General features: G+C 67.0%; 1 protein-coding gene across 4 annotated transcripts; it reads left to right on the top strand.

Moving 5' to 3' along the window:
* Nucleotides 1–289: 289 nt before the first annotated feature.
* MIDN (midnolin) lies at nt 290–10,801 on the top strand. 4 transcript variants are annotated; one of them, XM_059918975.1, is made up of 9 exons: nt 290–1,440; nt 2,639–3,281; nt 4,370–4,457; nt 4,644–4,706; nt 6,697–6,825; nt 6,909–7,214; nt 7,371–7,515; nt 7,745–7,990; nt 8,727–10,801. In XM_059918975.1, the coding sequence occupies exons 2-9, from the start codon at nt 3,049–3,051 to the stop codon at nt 9,002–9,004; spliced, it is 1,488 nt and encodes a 495-aa protein (XP_059774958.1). In that variant the 5' UTR covers nt 290–1,440; nt 2,639–3,048; the 3' UTR covers nt 9,005–10,801. The 4 variants fall into 4 exon arrangements, with proteins under 4 accessions (XP_059774958.1, XP_059774957.1, XP_059774960.1 ...); XM_059918974.1 differs by having other exon boundaries at nt 292–1,440; nt 7,368–7,515; XM_059918977.1 differs by lacking the exon at nt 6,697–6,825 and having other exon boundaries at nt 293–1,440.
* The last annotated feature ends 756 nt before the right edge of the window (nt 10,802–11,557 follow it).

The following is an 11,557-nucleotide window of genomic DNA, read 5'->3' as shown; positions in this document are numbered from 1 at the left end:
GCTTCAGAGCGCACGGTCCCCTGTGCTGCCTTCTTGCTCTCTCTGCAGGCAGAGCCAGCCAGGCCCGCAGCCCTTCAGCCCGGCCCCATCACCGGGTCTCGTGAGAGCCTCAGGTGCTTTGTGCTGACTTGCTTCTCACCCGAGCACTGTTCTGTTTGTCTGGCAAACTCCTATCCATGCCTCAATCCCAGCCTCCTGATCCCCTCAGGCCCAGCCCTGACCCTGTGGGGCTGGGAGTGTCTGGGTGTGCCTGTGAGAGGGTGGGGGGCCAGAGGCTGCAGGAGCCTTGGGTGGGAGTAGGAGGCAGACCTGGAAAGGAGCACAGCCCTGGGAGGGGCCCCCAGGGCAAGGCTGGGGGCGGAGGTGGTCAGGTCAGATAAAGGGAGACACCAGATAAGTGGACAAGTGGCCTGGGGTCCCCCTCCTCCTCTGGACAGAGAGGGAGGGACGACCGAGAGGGCCCTACCCTCAGCCAGGGTCATCCTTAGAAAGCCCCCTTACACAGGGCGACCTGCAGGGACACACCTGAGGACATGTCAGGCTTTCTGCCTGTTAATGGCTGCGTGGCCTCAGTTTCCTCACCTGTAAAATGGGTAGGGTGATTACGCCCACCACAAAGGCAGGACACCAGTAGGTGAGCATGCCTGATGGGATCATGGCAATATTGCCAGGCCTAGGTGAGGGTCCCACATCCCCAGGCTCCAGAGTGAGGTCGGCTGTGTTCTCTCACTTCATTCTACTGCCACCCTGTGGAAACTGAGGCTCACAAAGGTCAGTGCCCTACGGGGTCACAAAGCCCAGCGGGTGGTGACTGGATGCACAAGGCAGGCCTGGCGCTGGTGAATCGCTCCATAAATGCCCTCTGAGGTCACCGTTAAGGGATGCAGGAGGCCGGGCCGCTGGGGCAGCTGGCTGGGGCCCCCCCACTGCAGGCAGGTGACCCCAGCCTGTTTTCCTGGACTGAGGCCGCTGACTCAGGCCCCCCTTCCCGCTCCCCCATGGGGGCGCCCCCAGGCGGAAGCACTCGGCCAGAAAGGGGGCGAGGCAGGGAATCCAGCTGTGTACCCCGAAACCCCGTAGCACGGGCCAGAGTGCGGGTGCGCCCGAGTCGTCAACGCGGCCGACCGTGACCCCGGGTTCGTAGCATTCAAGGAGCGCCACCCCCTCCCCGTTTAAAATGCGAGATTTAGGGGGCGGGTGGCCCAGGCCCGACGGCGCCCCAGGGTTCTGGCCGGCCGGCAGGCAGGGGCGGGGGCCGGCCTGCGTCACCGCCTGCCCGGCCCCCCGCCTCCTGGCCGCCCAAACTCCACCCCGAGGGAAGGCGGCGCGGATAAAGGCTCGGGGGCCGCCCGCTCGGCCCCAGACCGGCTCCGCCACCACGCACTCGGCCCGGACGTGGGTACACTCAGGACAGTTGAGACTTCGGACTTGCCTCTCCCGGTGAGTGGGGGGCGGGACCTTGCGGGCCGAGGAAGGAGGTTCCCACTCTAGACTCTTGAGGGTGCCCCACTTTTCTTTGTTCTTTGAGCAGGCAGGGTTGAAAGGTGTCTCCAGTCCTGGGAAGCCCCCAGGGACGTGGAGTGGGAGGCACTCGGCGCAGCCAGCACAGCCCGGGAGGGACCTCTGCCCCCGCCCCGCCCCTCGGGCACTCCCCCTCCCCGAGAGTGACCTTGAGCTAGTTGCCTTTCCGGCCTCAGTTTCCCCGACTGTGAGGCCCCATTCTCCTGACTTGGAGGCTTCATGCTCCTAGCGAGGCTCCCACAACGCCCGCAGTCCCGTCGGACTGCCCCCTGTCCCTGGCGGCCTCGGAGACCCCTCCCCGGGTCTCTGGGCAGCGCTCCCGGGTGGAGCCGGCAGAGGGCGCGCCGGCGCTGCTGACTCACCGCAGCCCGGAGCGGCGCGCGCGGGCGCAGCCGGGGACGCCGCGTCACGTCACGGCTCGGGCGGGCGCGAGTCGGGAAGCGGGCCCGGCCCGCGGGACGGGGGTGGGACGCGAGGTGGCACCGGCGCGGGAGGGCCTCTCCGGCACCGGCCACGTCACCGGGGTGCAGGCCCCGCCCGCAGCTCCACCCCTTGCCGGGGCTTCACGCCTCACGGGTGGGGGGCGCCCCGGACCGACCCTCCCGCGAGCCCCCCAGCCTGGGCTCGGCCACGAGGCGCGGGGACTGCGTCCAGCTTCCGCTCGCGGCGGCTTCCCGGACCGGCGCTGGGGGAAGGCCCCGGCTTCCTGCTCCCTCGGCGCGGAGCCACTGCCCTCCCCCACGGCGCGCCGCCCTAAGCCTGCGTCCCGCGCCCCCCGGGCCGGGCCGCCCGCCCTTTGTTGCGGGCCCGGGCCTTATGAATGGCCGCGGCGGGGCGGGGGCGCGGAGGCGGGCCAGAGCGGCGCCGGCTCCGCCCCCGCCGCGCTCCGCTTGGCCGCCGGGACAGGGGCGGAGCGAGGGGCGGGTCCTCACGGCCACGTGGGGCGGTGCCGCGGGGGCTCCCATTGGCCGGCCCGTGTGGCCGACTGGGCGTTCGGCGCGCGCTGATTGGTCGGCGCGAGCCGGCGGAGTAAGTAGTGAATGGGAGGGGGCGGCGGCCCCGCCCCTCGGAACGTTGATACATTATAACTTTTTTTTCTTGTTACTTTCACCCCCAGATCCTCCGGCGGCGGCGGCGGCGGCGGCGGCGGCGGCGGCGGCTGTTGCTAAGGGAGGGGACGCGCGGGGAAGCTCGGCCCGAGCGGCAGACGGCCCTGAGCGCGGCCGGCTGAGCGGCGCCCCCTCCTCCGGGACCCTTCCCCGCGCCTGCCGCCCTTGAAAGGAGCTGAGAGTGTAGTCCCCACCCAGCAAGGTGCCCCGACGAGCCGACGCGACCCCGGAGCGCCACTCGGATTTTTGATTCCTGATTCGCCTTCCGCTCCTGGGACCTTCTCGAAGGGGAAGCGCGCTGCCCCCCGCCCTCAGGGGCCCCGAGGACCCCTGTTTGGGGAGCCCCCCCGCCCTGCCCGGAGGCGCGGCAAGAATTGGCGGCGCCCCGCGGACTCCAGCCCCCCAGCGTGGGCCGGGGATGGAGCCGCAGCCCGGCGGCGCCCGGAGCTGCCGGCGCGGTGCCCCCGGCGGTGCCTGCGACCTGGGCCCGGCGGCCGAGACGGCGCCCATGAGCCTGGCCATCCACAGCACGACGGGCACTCGCTACGAGCTGTCGGTGCCCCCCGACGAGACGGTGGAGGGGCTGCGCAAGCGGCTGTCCCAACGCCTCAAAGTGCCCAAGGAGCGCCTGGCGCTGCTCCACAAAGACACGTAGGTACCGCGCGCCCCCAGCCCCCGCGCCCCCCGGGCCCGCCGCCCCCTCGGGCCCCGGCCCCGGGGCGGGAACAAAGAGCGCGCCGCTTGGGGAAGGAAGGGGGCGGCCAGACGGGGGGTGGGGGCGCGCCGCGCGCTCTCGGGCGCCCTCTGCTCGGCCCTGCCAGTCTTGGCCCCCTCCTCCACCCGGGGTCGCTGCACAAAGGCGGCTGCGAGGGCGCCTCGGGTCGGGTTTAGGCGGCGTCCCCCACCGGAAGGCAGGAGTCCCGGGCGGCGCGGGGGTCCCAGCTACGGGGGTGGGGGGCGCGGCGGCTGCCTCCTCTGCCTGCGACCCGCCGGCTTCCGCATCTGCTCGGCGGCCCTCTCTGCGTCTGGCTGCCTCTCCCCCCACTGGCGTCTCTCTGCCCCCCTTTGTTCTCGCCACCAAGCGCTTCCCGCAGTCTCCCCCTCCCCCCCCCCGCCATTTAAATCGCCTCCAGGCCGGGGAGCCCTCCCTCCGCGGGCCTCCGGGGACACGCAGTGTCCATCCTCAGCGGAGGGGCCCCGGTGGGGGAGGGGTGGGAGGGGGAGGGTCTCCTTTGTCTGAGCGGCGGCCGCGGCGGCGGCCTGCGCCAGGGAGGGAGGAGGGAGAGAGGAGGGAGGAGGGAGGAGGAGGGAGGAGGGAGGAGGGAGGAGGAGGGGAGGCCCGCCCGGCAAAGCCCGGAAAGGCTAAGCGCTTGGCCCGCAGGGACAGCCCAGGTCCCGGTGGTTGAATTACAGGGGGGCGGCCCCAGGGCGGGGGGAGGGTGCCAAGGGGATCGCTGGGCCTAGATGGTGAAAACGTGCCTCGCTGAGGCGCAGAGGGAGTGCCCCCAGTTCAGAGTTGGGGTTCCTTGGAAGAAGGGGTCTGCACTGTCAGCAGAGGCTTCCAGGGTCTGACCTCAACCCCGCACACACTCCGGGCTCTGTATCTGGAGACCAGGAAGGGGTGGGGGTGAGGGACTCCTGTCTCTACCCCACGAGCCCAGCCCTCCCCCGCGGACTCCGCTTCCGAGCCCCTGCCTTGTCTCCGTGTAGCCTCACCCTCTTCCTTCCTCCCCACTCAGCCGGCTCAGTTCGGGGAAGCTGCAGGAGTTCGGCGTGGGGGATGGCAGCAAGCTGACGCTCGTGCCCACCGTGGAGGCGGGCCTCATGGTAAATTGCTGGGGCAGTGCGCCCCGAGGCCCCACACTGACAGGCAGTCCCCTCCCCTGTGAGCACAGTCCCCATCACACACTGGACCCCTTCTCCTCAGGACCACCCACCCCACCCATCAAGCGGGGCCCTCCCAACCCCGGTGCTCGGGTGCGCGCTCAGGGTCTCTTCTTCCTCTCTCTGTAGTCTCAGGCCTCCAGGCCAGAACAGTCTGTGATGCAGGCCCTCGAGAGCTTGACTGAGACCCAGGTAAGACCCGCGCCGGCCCCCTCCTGGCCCTTGGGGGCAGCAGGCCCAGTGCCCGGCCACTCTGGAGAGCCTGGGGGTTGTTTGTGCTCCCAGCAGGCCTGTGAGGAGGGGAGGGGACGCGCCGCTCCGCCTTCGTGCCAGCTTGGCTTGGTCACCCAGCTTCCTATTCCTTCTCCCCGCCCCCCCAGCACTCACCACCTGACCTTGAGAGCCTTCTCCCACGGTGGCCGCTATGGGGGAGGGGGCCTAGCTTTCACAAGCCTGCCTGCGGGGTGACCTTGGTCCATGCTCCCACACCACCGGGCCTGCATCCCCAGCCCCACCAGCTTTGCCGAGGCGCTCTCCCCCCGCCCCACTGCGGTTTCCCCAGAGCAACCTTTTTAACATTTCTGATGGGGGGGGGGGAGGGATGGGACTGGGTGATACTTTTTCCGCCTTCTGTGACCCCATTGCGAGGAGTGGGGAGTCACTCCTCCCCCTCCTCCCTCTGCTCTTTGTTCTCTGCCCCAAAAGGGGGAGGGGGAGGGGGCGCCCAGCCCCCGGGACCAGCACAGCCCAGACAGGATGTTAGGAAAATATTTAGTAAGCGCCTGGGAGGGCGATGAGGAGGAAGGCTGGGCCATGAGGAGGAAGGCTGGGCCTGGCCCACACTGGGTTCCCGGTTTTGTTGCAGTTTTTTTCTTTTTTCTTTCCCCCTCCTTTCCTCATTTTTCTGGCAGCAGGGCCCTCCTCCCAGGAGGGTGACACAGGCCTCAGCTATCCGCCCGCTGCCAGGGTGGGGGTGGCAGGTCCCCGGCCTCCCCGGCTGGGCTGGGCTGGCCCCCGGCCTCAGGAACCTGCTCAGCGGCTTCCCTTCCTCCTGCCCTGAGGCCCTCGCCCCCTCCCGGCGTGTAGCATCCTGCCCTCACCAGCCGCCTGGTGCGGAGGAGGAGGAGGGGACCCAGGAGCTGGGTGGTCTGCCGTCAGGAGGAGCAGTGGGGTGGCGGGAGAGCCAGGGTCCCTGGAGCCGGGTGGGGCTGGCGTGTGCTTTCCTGGGGCAAATGTGAACTGAGCTCCCTGCTCCTGGGGGTGCTGTGGTTGGCAGGGGGCCCCTGGGCGTGTTTGGTTCACATCCGCCGCAGGGTGTCTACGTCAGGAGGGAGATGGGAGGTGCTGGGCGGAGTGACTGGGCTCCCAGAGCTGCTTCTCCGCCTGGCACCGAGTCATGCCTGCCTGTTCACCCTCCCCTGGGAGGAAGTTGCAGGGTGGAGGCGGGGGGGGACACCCCAGCTGCTCTTGGGAAGCCACCCCAGGCCCTTCCTGCAAAGGGCATCTCTGGGGCTGCGGAGGGCGTGTGCACAGGGACTGTGGGGTAGGGGCTGCGCTCGGCCTGCCTCCTTTGCCTTCTCCCCACGGCCCCCAAGCAGGGAAGGTTACGCCAGCCGCTGCCAGCAGGGAGGGGGTGGTTCTGAGTCATCGCGGCCTGTGTCACTTCTCAGAAACCTCCGCCCCCCACCCCCCCCGCCCCATCCCGGCCCCGGGGAGAGCGCAGCACTGGCCAGGGTTCAGTGCAGATGGGGGTAGTATGCACCCCTCGCCCACTGCGAAGGGGCTGCCAGATTGGAGGTTCACGTTTGAATGGGCTGTGTTGAGGCCCTGGGAGACTCACAGGGCCCCCCCAGTGCCTGCAGAGGCAACGCCTCCTCCTCAGCCTCCGCCCCGCCCAGCACAGATAAATATTTATCTTGAGAAAGCAAAGGTTAGGACAAGAATTTGTCCAGGAATTCCACCCACTCACTGCTCCAGTGGCTTAGCTGGGAGGGGGCCTGAGCTAGGCCCCTGCAGTGTTCACAAGCAAGAGAGGGTGGGGAAGAGGTGTGAGGTGAGGGTTCTTTGAGAGCAGTGATTGCTGGCTGGGCCCCGCCCCCTCTGGCCTCAGTTTCCCCTTGAAAGAACCAAGCTGGCCAGGGCGGGCCAGGCCCCCGTCTCACCCGCCTCTGTCCCCCCACAGCCCCCAGCGGCGCCCAGCCCGGGCCGGGCTGGCGGAGGCAGCTTCCGGAAATACCGATTCATTTTATTTAAGCATCCGTGGCACCGACAGGGACCCCAGAGCCCAGAGAGGGGCGGCGAGAGGCCCCAGGTCACGCAGCGCGGGGGGCCGGGCCGGGCCGGGCTGGGGGCACCGCAGGCTGGAGCCCTGGGCTGACGGGCCGCTCTCTGCAGGTCAGTGACTTCTTGTCGGGCCGCTCGCCGCTGACCCTGGCGCTGCGCGTTGGTGACCATATGATGTTCGTCCAGCTGCAGCTCGCAGCCCAGCACGCCCCGCTGCAGCACCGCCACGTGCTGGCTGCCGCCGCCGCCGCCACCCGTGGAGACCCCAGCGTGACCACCACCCCTGTGTCCTCTCCCTGCCGGCCAGTGTCCAGTGCCGCCCGCGTCCCCCCAGTGCCCACCAGCCCTGCGCCCGCATCCTCCCCTGTCACAGCCGGCTCTTTCCGCTCCCACTCGGCCTCTACCACCTGTCCCGAGGTGAGTCTGGGGAAGGACGTGGTGGGAGAACGTCAGAGCCCCGGATACATCTTTTGTATCAAGGGCCGTCCCTAGACCCGGGGCTGGTGCTGGTCTGGTGAGTGATCCCCTGACCCTGAACCCCAAAGCTCATGTGCCGCCCTCCCTCATTAGCAGATGGACTGTTCTGCCCCTGCCAGCGCCGGTGCCAGCCCCACTTCCCCCACCGGGGGCAGCCCCACGTCCCGCTCCCGCAAACCTGGCGCAGTCATCGAGAGCTTCGTGAACCACGCCCCGGGGGTCTTCTCAGGGACCTTCTCTGGTAGGTATCGTGGCATGTCCCGCGAGCAGTCACATGAACCCACACCAGGGATGGGACACGCTCCCCGGGATCTCCACGCATGTGCCTGGCCATACAGCAGGCCACGCGTCCTCATGGGTGGGTGCGAGTGCCCGTGTCACCCAGGGGTTCCGCCTGCACATATGGGACCCAGGCATTGCTGAGGCTTCATGTCTACCACTGGGGTCCTCATCCACACCCCTTCCCACAGGTACGCTGCACCCCAACTGCCAGGACAGCAGCGGGCGGCCGAGGCGGGACATCGGCACCATCCTGCAGATCCTCAACGACCTCCTGAGTGCCACGCGGCACTACCAGGGCATGCCCCCATCGCTGACCCAGCTGCGGTGCCACGCCCAGTGTGCCCCGGACCTCGCCCCCAAAACTACCTCCTGCGAGAAGCTGGCGGCCGCCGCCCCGGCCTCACTGAGCCAGGCCCGCCTGTGCAAGCCCCCGGGTGAGTGTCCGCCCCCACCCCACCCCGTCCTGGGTCTCTCAAGGCCCCTCTGTGCGCCTCTCAGAGCAGCTGAGCCGATGGTGGCGGGGAGGGGGCCGCCAGCTGCCACTCGCCCTGCTCCGCAGGCGCGTGTAGAGAAGGGAGTGTGTGTGTTGGGGGCACACAGCATCTTTGTGCCCTTCGGGGGGGGGTTCCATCCTCACTTCCTCCTCGCCCCCCTCCGGCACCTTCTCCAGATGGTGCGTGGGGCCTCTGTGAATGGGCCAGTCAGGCCGAGGAGGGGGTTAGCTTCCCCTCCCGCTCAAGGGCGGCCTGCGCCGCCCCGCCACTGCAGCGATCTGGTTATTCCGGACGCCTCCGGACTCCTGTAGAACCATGATGTGGGCCCCCAGGCCCCGTCTCAAAGGGGAAACCAAGGCACAGCCTGAGTCCTATCCTGGGTCGCAGAAACAGCCTAAAGTGTTCAAGCTCCAGCTCATTTTTATGCTAGCCGTGTCCCCAGCGCCTGGCTCAGGCCAGCCCTTGCCCTCATGGAACTCACAGCCTGCTGGTCAGCAGACGTGGAATTAACGACCTAAAGGTTCAGCAGACCCTCTTGACCCACTCACTCACTGGAGGGGGAGTGTCCACGAGGGCTGGACTGGGCCTGATGCCCATCTGCTGGGGGTCCTCGTGTTTGGTTGGGGGTCTGGCCTCCAAGGGGCCCTCAGGGTCATGGTCACTGCCGCCTCTGCAGGGGACCGGCTGCGGCAGACGGAAAACCGAGCCACCCGCTGTAAGGTGGAGCGCCTGCAGCTGCTGCTTCAGCAGAAACGGCTCCGCAGAAAGGCCCGGCGCGACGCCCGGGGCCCCTACCACTGGCCGCCCAGCCGCAAGGCCGGCCGCAGCGACAGCACCGGCGGCGGGGGAGGCGGCGGCCCCAGTGAGGCGGCCGGCTTGGGCCTCGACTTCGAGGACGCCGTCTGGAAGCCAGAAGTGAACCCGGACATCAAGTCAGAGTTCGTGGTGGCCTAGGAACCCTGTCCCTCGCCCCAGCCCAGGGTGGCCCGTGAGCGTGGCCCCACGCGGGAGGGCCAGCAGCCGGCCGGTGCAGTGGGGTGCTTCCCCCTCCCGGTTACGCGGCCTTTTTTTTTTTTTTTTTTTTTGAAATTTCACTTCCTACCGTGGTTTTCCGAACTCTCCATGGACTTGGGTTCCTGCCTCCTCGGTTTGGCTCACACTCCCCGCCCCTCCCTCCATCTCCCATCCTCATCCCCGACCTGGCCGGGTCCCTCCCGCCCACCTTCCCAAGCTCCAAATATGTAGCAGTTTTTCCAGATGGTTGAGAGCGGAGACAAGGAAGCCGCCCCCCCCTTCCGTTCTGCCGCCCTCCCCACCCTTTTCAGGTTGAAGTCAAAAATGTAGATGCCTCATTATGCACTTTACAGACAGGGGAGGGGGCCGCGGAGAGGAGAGGCCCCCACCACAAACCCTGGCCCTAAAACAACTCGGCAGGTGCAAACCTTGACCGCCAGGGACTGTTTCTCTTCCACATCCGTACTCTTTTCTCTTCTTGGTCTCCTTTTCCATTTTCCTTTTTCCTGGAAAAGAAAAGAAAAGCCGTTTCAGGGGAGAGGCTGGCCAGAGCCTGCCTTGCGGTGTGGGCTGGGGTGCGGGGTGGGGTGGGGGGACCCTTTCCTGCCAGGAAAGGAGAGGGAGGGAGGGGAGGTGCCCGCCACCAGCCTGCACCCCGTCCACGCACTGTGCGACTTCCTTCAGCGCTACCCCACCGCCCCACCCCGTTTTTCTGAGCTTGGGGTATTTATAGACTATTAATTTTCTGACTGAGCCAATAGTGGTTGGGAATCTCTTGAAAAATACGGAGAGCAATGGCTGGGGGGGCGGGCTTGACGCCCCCAGCCCTCCTTCCCCACCCAACCTGAGGGATCTGGGCCTGTGGACTGTGTCTGGGGGCCCTCCGGCAGCTGGGAGGGGAGGGGAGGGGGTGCTGAGCTGTGAAACCCCAGGAGGGGCAACGCTGTGTAGCATTAACCCCCTTGGGGGGGGTTCGCTGCTGGTCTAATTTGGACCCTCCCCACTCATGCCCATGCCCCAGGGGCATTCCCCAGGGCAGAGGGACAGACCTCCCCCCCCCTTACTGGGGCCATTTCAATGGGGGTGGAGGGTGTTTTTCATTCACTTTTATTTTTTACTGATAATGGAGATGTTTGGGCCCTGCCCTCCCACCTGTCAGTCTCGTCCTGGCCCCGCCCCTCTGTGCTGCGCAACACCCCTCTCCCTCTGCCTGCCCCTCCCTCCTAGATGAACCCCAGGTCCTCACCCTGCCCCCGGTTATGTGTTTAAAGTTAATGGTTTCAGATGTGAACATCTTGTGTTAACTGTAGCTCTGTAAATTTTTTGTGGGGGGGGTGGGCAGGGAGGGGTCAGAGGGTAGGGGTCAAGGATCTTTGTTTTTGTTTTCGTTTTTCCAAAAAAAAGAAAAAAAGAAAAAAAAGGGGCGGGTTTGTTTTTGAAGCGCTGTCTTGGATATCTATTTAATGTGTGTTCTGATGGGGTTTTTTTTAACGATTTTTAAATAACGTCTGTGCCTCCGCTGGTCTGAGGGTGGAGGCCCCAGGCAGGAACCGCCCACCCCTCTCTGCCCTCGCCAGGGCCCCCCCCCCAAGAAAGCATTACCCACCCTCGGGGGGTCGGGCTGTGGGGTGTCCCAGCACCTTGCGGGAGTTTCCTGTATGAAAACATGAAATTGGAAAAGAAAAAAGCCTACACAAACACCGTGATTGCAAGGAATAAACAGAAAATGAAACACGAGTGAACGTCCGGCCTGCTCGTCTCGGGGGGTGGGGTGGTCTTGGTTGTCACAGAGTGGGCTGAGTACGGTAGGGGGTGATCTGTCTCAGGAGGGTCGGGTTGGATGCTGGGGTAGCCCGCCACCCTAGGGAGTGGGAGGGGGAACGTGCTCCCAGGGCGCCCAGCGGGGGGAGGGGCGCGTCCCGGAACAGTTCCCACGCCCCCTCCCCGCCTTGGGGTGAGGGTGGGCAGGAAGCCGCCTGGCGGGGGAGGGAGGGGCCGGCCACTTCCCGGTACCCAAGGCCGGAAGTCCTGCAGGGTGTGGGCACGGGGCTGCCCGCTTGTGTGCCCTGGGTGGGGCCTCTCGGTTCTAGGCTCTAAAGTGGGCTGCAGGCGAGCCCAGGGACTCAGTCTCCAGGGAGACCTGGCCGCAGGCTCTGCGCCACGGTTTCCCCAGCCCCAGAAAGGGGGAAGCAGCTCCATCCGCCCGCCCACGCGTGGGGGCCCCAGCCTGAGGACCCCTGACCCGATCCCCACCCCTGGGGTATGGCGCCAGGCCTCCAGAGCACCCCCTCTCCCTCCCAGAGTCAAGCCAGGGCTTGGGCCTGGCGCTCGAGGCCTCCCTGTTTGGCTCCACCCCAGCCCTGCGTGGACTCCCTTGGCCTGCCCGGCCTTGCATTCCAGCGCTCCCCATCCCTGACCATCGGGATTAAGCCTCCGGGCCGTGCCCTACCCAGGAACACCCCTAGCCAGTGCCCCTGCTTTGCCTGGGAACTT

The sequence above is a fragment of the Balaenoptera ricei genome, chromosome 3, assembly GCF_028023285.1.
Source record: "Balaenoptera ricei isolate mBalRic1 chromosome 3, mBalRic1.hap2, whole genome shotgun sequence".
NCBI lineage: Eukaryota > Metazoa > Chordata > Mammalia > Artiodactyla > Balaenopteridae > Balaenoptera > Balaenoptera ricei.
This window is presented reverse-complemented; position numbering and strand designations above follow the sequence as displayed.

Coding starts and splice junctions, on each gene's coding strand:
- MIDN (XM_059918974.1), top strand. CDS start 3,049: ATGGAGCCGCAGCCCGGCGGCGCCCGGAGCTGCCGGCGCGGTGCCCCC. Junction 6,826..6,908: donor GGGGCGGCGAGAGGCCCCAG/GTCACGCAGCGC, acceptor CGCTCTCTGCAG/GTCAGTGACTTCTTGTCGGG. Junction 7,991..8,726: donor CCGCCTGTGCAAGCCCCCGG/GTGAGTGTCCGC, acceptor CCGCCTCTGCAG/GGGACCGGCTGCGGCAGACG.